The sequence below is a fragment of the Phalaenopsis equestris genome, unplaced genomic scaffold, assembly GCF_001263595.1.
Source record: "Phalaenopsis equestris unplaced genomic scaffold, ASM126359v1 Scaffold000101, whole genome shotgun sequence".
Lineage (NCBI taxonomy): Eukaryota > Viridiplantae > Streptophyta > Magnoliopsida > Asparagales > Orchidaceae > Phalaenopsis > Phalaenopsis equestris.
In genome coordinates this window covers 267,759-273,931 of record NW_018164543.1, presented here as the reverse complement: position 1 = coordinate 273,931, position 6,173 = coordinate 267,759, and the positions used below count along the sequence as shown (strand labels likewise).

General features: G+C 37.3%; 1 protein-coding gene across 1 annotated transcript; it reads right to left on the bottom strand.

Annotated features, from left to right (window-relative positions):
- Positions 1-3,739: 3,739 nt before the first annotated feature.
- LOC110020566 lies at positions 3,740-5,625 on the bottom strand. Its single transcript, XM_020718708.1, is given in 2 exon segments — positions 3,740-3,960; positions 3,963-5,625. Coding segments are annotated over 2 exon segments (1,641 nt in total). The 5' UTR covers positions 5,490-5,625; the 3' UTR covers positions 3,740-3,846.
- Between the last annotated feature and the right edge of the window lie 548 nt (positions 5,626-6,173).

Sequence of the window (6,173 nt, the reverse complement as noted above, 5' to 3'; positions counted from 1 at the left end):
TTTTTTGTTATATCTGCCACTTACTGATTTAAGAGTTTGGTTTTAAGTACATATTACAAATCCTCTATTCTGTTCTTTTCTGAAGCAATGTATTTCGGCTTGGAACATGTATGTTAAGCTTAATTATGAGTCTTACATTTTTTAAATTTGAGCACTAATGTACTGTTAAGTTTAATTATGAACGAAGCTGAATTTTTTGAAAAAAGCTGACTCTGCGATTTGTTTTATGGAATCATGAGTATCATAGAGGCAGATAATGCTTATATTAGAGTTTATATTAGCAGCTTTGAGCATATTTTATAATTAATGTGGATATATTGCTTTATGCTGGTTAATAGCTTCACCTCTTATATGGTGGATATCAGTGAAGAAGTTTGGACGACCACGTAAATTTGTTGTCTGCAATCGCTGTCTCCACACTTGGGTAAGTTTACTATTTATATTTCCTCAATTTTTGGACTGATTTATTCTAATTTTAATAATTGCAGGATGATAAGTTTCAGACATTCAGGGAAGTCCGAGAAAGTGATGTGTCGTTGCAGACTACCGTCCTTGCTAGTCACGTCACACTAGACACATAGCTTCGGGAGGCAGTTTTACAGGTGTCCGCGATGGGGACAAGGACCGGAAGACTGCAAATTCTTCAGATGGGCCGACAATGCAACTGTTTCTACGATATCCCAATTGGACATAACTGCTAGGAGTTCGATAGTACCACAACGGGAGACCACCGCATATGGGTCGAGTTCTTCCGTATCTACCGCACCCCAGTCGGGCAGGTTTGCTCAGGGTTTTGCTCAGGGTTTTGAGGAATCAGAACCGGACAACATTCGTCATGATGTGATTTTACATTTTAAAGTCAATATTGCCATATTTTTCCTTGTAATTTTAACATGTTTTTTTTTTCTTTTTTTGGGGGTCTTATTATAATCAATATTAGTGTGTGATTGCGTAATGAACTTTCATATATGTCACTATGCTTATTTGATGTAATCAAAACTTTTTTGAGTTATATAAATATTATTAAACTTTTTTGCATTTTCATTTCTTGACATTTGAGAAAATAACTTTCTCCTATACAAATTATTCATGCAACCAAAAAAATTTCAAAATAAGTTGTTTACAAAACGAACTAACCAAACAGTTAAACAACTTATTCAGAGCAGGGGCAAAATGATCAATTTTCCAGAATCACTAACCAAACAACCAGACAACTTATCCGGATCAGCTGGTCATCAGCAGATTATCAGGATAAACTACTTATCAGCAGAAGCTGGATAAGCTACAGCTGCCCCAAACAGACCCTTAATCACAACTATATGAGTAAAAATTAGAAATATGACATTATGTTAGATTTTAGACGTAAGAATTTCAATCAATTTAATAAAATTATAATTAATCTCAAATTCAGAATGTTAAGATAATTATTTAATTAGTGCTTACAGTCAATTAGTGTAGTTTAAAAAGAATAATGAAATAAATGAAATACGTAAAACTTAATTAATTTGCCAACATATATAACCTCTAAATAAAAAAGGTTAGTGATCTTATAAAAAAATTAGTTAATTAATAATGAAATAATTAAAAAGCAAATTTAACAAACTAGATAATTTACATAATTTTATATGTAAATTTATATATGACCACATCATAAATTCACATAAATTCATAATCATAACAATGAGCTAATTAAACATACGATCACAAGAAAAATAATATCAAAATAGTTAGCAAATAAAAATATATAATAAAATAGATAAAAAAATTCAACCCAAATAATATATAAAAAAATAATTAAATATTTATTTTGAATATATTTAAATTAAGTCTGAATTAATTTTAATCGTGTTCAACATTTTCAAAATTTTCCATAAATCAAACTTAATAACTAATCCATATTAAATATAATTATAACAAACTAGATAATTTATTCATGGAGCTTGACATCTTCACTTCAATTTTCCTTTGTAGATTGCAACTCTCCTCTAAACGAAAAATTATTCTCAGATCTTCACCGTTGATCAGCTTCCATCAAATTTTTTTTTTTTGGTTAAAAAAAAAAAATGAACCCACCGAAATACAACATTGCTCTGATCAATGGTGGATATCGGACGACACATGAATTTCTGCATACGTCGTTCATATGGAATAATTTTTCCCTCCAAACACTCAAAATTACTTCACACATCTTTTTCATATTTGCTAGAGATATATTAACTTAAAAGAAAATACTTAAGAAATCATTTTAGATAATATCATAAAAATTTTACAATCATTTAATCAAGAATGAGTTTCACATGAATCACCATAATTTAAAGACTAAAAGGACAGCCATGACCTTCTAATGATGAAGAACATAAAATTTCATCAAGAAAGAGAGAGAGAGAGAGAGAGAAGTGTCATTCAAATAAGTAAATAAAAAACACTTAAGAAAAATATGCAAGATTCTTCCATTTTTCTAAGATAATTTAGAATCCAACAAAGTGTGACAAGGAGCATGACAGTGGCCACAATAATTCAAAGGAAAACATTAAACCTAAACCTCAAAATGGACGCACGGACTAGACCTCATTGGCCACTAACGAGATTAAAAGCGACCACATTTGTAGGCCCAAAAGCTAAGAGCTGCTGTCGGTGCTAGAAGAAACTGACACCTCCATCTAAGGTGGGTCTTAGGCCAAATTTTGCTAGCCCCATTCAAGCTGGCTATATAATATATATATATATATATACACACACACACACCACGTACACACCCACACACACACACACACACACACACACACACACACACACACACACACACACACACGCACAAAGAGAGAGGTGGAGAAAGCTAGAGCGAAAGAGAGAGAGAGAGAGAGAGAGAGAGAGAGAGAGAGAGAGAGAGAGAGAGAGTATAATTCCCAAATTCAGATAAGTTTACTTGCAAATAGGATCACTGCTACTTATTCAGTTTAATTCGAAAACAACTTATGTCTTGGAGCAAAGAACATGGAAGGCATTAGTTCTATATTTTGCCAATACCCTAAAAAATAATAGTGCAACAGCTGGATTTGAAAAATGGAATTGTTATCTTTCTAAGACAGTTACCATGCTTTCAAAACAACCAACAATAGCCAACTGTACTCGCATCCACAAGGAATAATGTGATATGAGTTCCAAAAAATGTAAGGAGACATTGAATGCAACTGTCAGTTGTCCTACACAAGTTGCTCATACGAAATATAATATGGTCGAGTTCAATTAGTTATTTAAAACACAGATGAACAGTGACAGATTATAAAATTCAATAATGCAGCATGCGCAGCTCTGCAAACAACCAAATTGCAAATCCCATTCATCAGAAACATCTACAAAAAAGCAATCATAAAGTGCCAAATCAGAAATTACATAAAATAATATTTGAAGTGATAAAAAAAGGTTATAAACGTGAAAATAAATCAGCTTCGAAATTAATACACTGCTTCTCATTTGGTACTGTTTTATTAGGTATAACAACTTTACAATCGATACTCAAGAAAGCGAGCAGAATAAATAAACATTGTAATGTCAGTGTTCCATTGAAGAGGTTCAAAGAAACATTTTTTTTCCCTCTTCATAATTTGTCAAATTTTCCAATATGAAGCCATGTGGATTCAACTCAGTTAAAGGTTATCTTCAAAGAACCACAAAAAAGCTCTACAAGATAGAGCAAACTACAGTGAAAGTGTTCAAGGCCCAGCCAAATTGTCAAAGATTTGAGAAGAATGGTTATTCTGCAAGCTATATCAATAAACTGGCAAGCATACACATAGCACGTCAAAATAAAAAGAAGAAAAAAAAGGCAACAAGGGTTGTGTATGGTTAGGAAGTCCTTACATATAACAGCTTTTCTTCTAAGGCAATATAAACTAAACTGAGCATAGAAACCAGCCATACATAATAAGTTCCTCCTGAGGTCAACAAAAGTTCATTGGCTCTGCAAGATGAGGAGGGCGCATGCACACTCGGACTTCATGTTCTTCAGGTCCAACACGATGCTTCGGCACCATAATCTCCAGAACAGCTCCAGTTTCATCGTAGTAAGCTTCCAACTTCGCATCTTCAGGAATACGCGTAGGTAGAGATATCTCCCTCGTGAATTCACCAGGAGGGCAGTGTTCAGGAGAAGGATCTGCCAGCGTGAATGTTCTATCATGTCTCTTTATACAAGGCATTCGAGCCGTACTAACACAAAATATCTTAACTATTCCATGGGTAAGAGTGTTCCTCCATGACACCTTTACTCTCTGCTGATCAGATAAAGGCATGCTAACCATAATAAGGTATCCTTCATCATCCTCGTATATTGTCTTTGCAGCAGTAACTGGCCCACAGGCATGTCTCATCACACCGCTGAACTCATTCAACCATGGAGGTTCAAAAGCATGCATCTCAATCTCCTGAACCCTGTCTGAATACGAATTGTTAGGAGAGCAGAAGTCTTCCTCCATTCCATGAGGAAACAAATCCCTCTTGCGCTTGTTGCAGGAAGAAGGAAGGTCAATCCCATTAGCAGTTGAATGATTTGATGTCTGCGTTGATAAGTTCAGTCCAGAACCATTAAGCGACTTCCTCTGATGTTGATGGGAGGATGTGGACTTTACCGAAGGTGGCGGCCTCTCAATCTCAAAATCTGAAATGGGTTGATTCCTCCATGATGAATAATCACTGGCCTCTGTTGGTATTGAGAAATTAAGCTCCCTTCCTGTGAGCTCTATCCATTTCTTGTGATCAGCCTCAGAAACAACTGATAGATTGGGAAGCCTCACAACCTCAATACCGTGAACACACTGTGGATTAGAAAGACCTCTGTATTGCTTCCGCTGCATCCGGTGTGATCGAACAAAGCCCTTCTCAACACTGAAAGGGAACTGAGGCTCACCATTACGAGAGTGGCCATTCATGAAGCTCCTCAATTGCATCTTACCAAGAGAATTTTCTGGCCTTTCCTTGAACACCCACATGTACATGTTCTCCATGTCATGTTGAACCAAGAAAACATCAAGCCAAAGGTCGGACTTGTCAAATCCAGAGAATCCAGATCCATCCCATATGATCTTTCCCTTGGATTTCTCAGAAAGGACAGGCTTGAAGTAAAAATTAAAAAAGAACCAGGCGCCCCATATACCATCTCCACGCTTGCCACATTTTCGAGATCCAAACTTAGGAAGGATGACAGTGGCATCAGCCTCATATATTTGAGATCCGAGGCCAACATCAAGCATCTCACAGTGATCGAGGTTCCAATTCTGCTGGGGAGGAGAGCGCTCCGCAGAGAGTGGGAGGTTGATGTCCGGCGGACCAGGCAGCAGGAGTTGTTGGCGTTGAATCATCATCTCGCGATCAGAATCATCATGCGAAGGATTTGTTGCAGCAGGCAACGGGCCTCCGATAGGATCCATTGAAAGAAGAGTGGATGGATGGTGGTTCTCCATGGACAAGGAGGTGAGCAGGGATTCACCCATATGGCTTTCACCCTATCATCCTTTTTTTCTGGTTTATATGATTTATCGCTGAGGAGTTCCTCCTCCTCTTCCCCTGAACCCTATCCGTCTGGCGGAATCCGAATTCCACCACACTCAAGAAAAGCATCCCACAGGAAAACCAGCATCCCACAGCAGGAAAACCTCACAATTCCATTCCATAAATACACCACCCAATTTCAATCAGATTAAGAAACCCCCAAAACCAGAAACCCAAGTTAAATTGAAAGTTAGAAGAAGTTTTTATTTTCTATATGCTATATTTTCCCTTTAGGCAATTGAAAAATCCCTAGCTGACCTAGACGAAGGAATAGTAACCAGGACGGGAAATCAAGTTTGAAAAATCAGAGCGGAACATTACACTAAGAATCTGGACATAAAGGATAGGAACAAGAGGGAAACCTCAACGCTAAAACGACTGCGATCGCTTGGAGATGGTTACCTCAGCGACAACGGAGGCGGCAGCTAGGGTTTGCATACCGGATAGAAGAAATCCTCCACCGCCATACCCAAGGATGCGAGCTTTTCCCATTTAGGGCAGCGATTCGAGAGAAAACGAGAGACGACGAAGCGAAGGAAGAAAGAAGGAGACGGCAGAAGGGTTCGCTTTATGGTGACGGTGAATCGCACGCACCCTCCACCGGATGAGGCCGACATTGCCGTTAG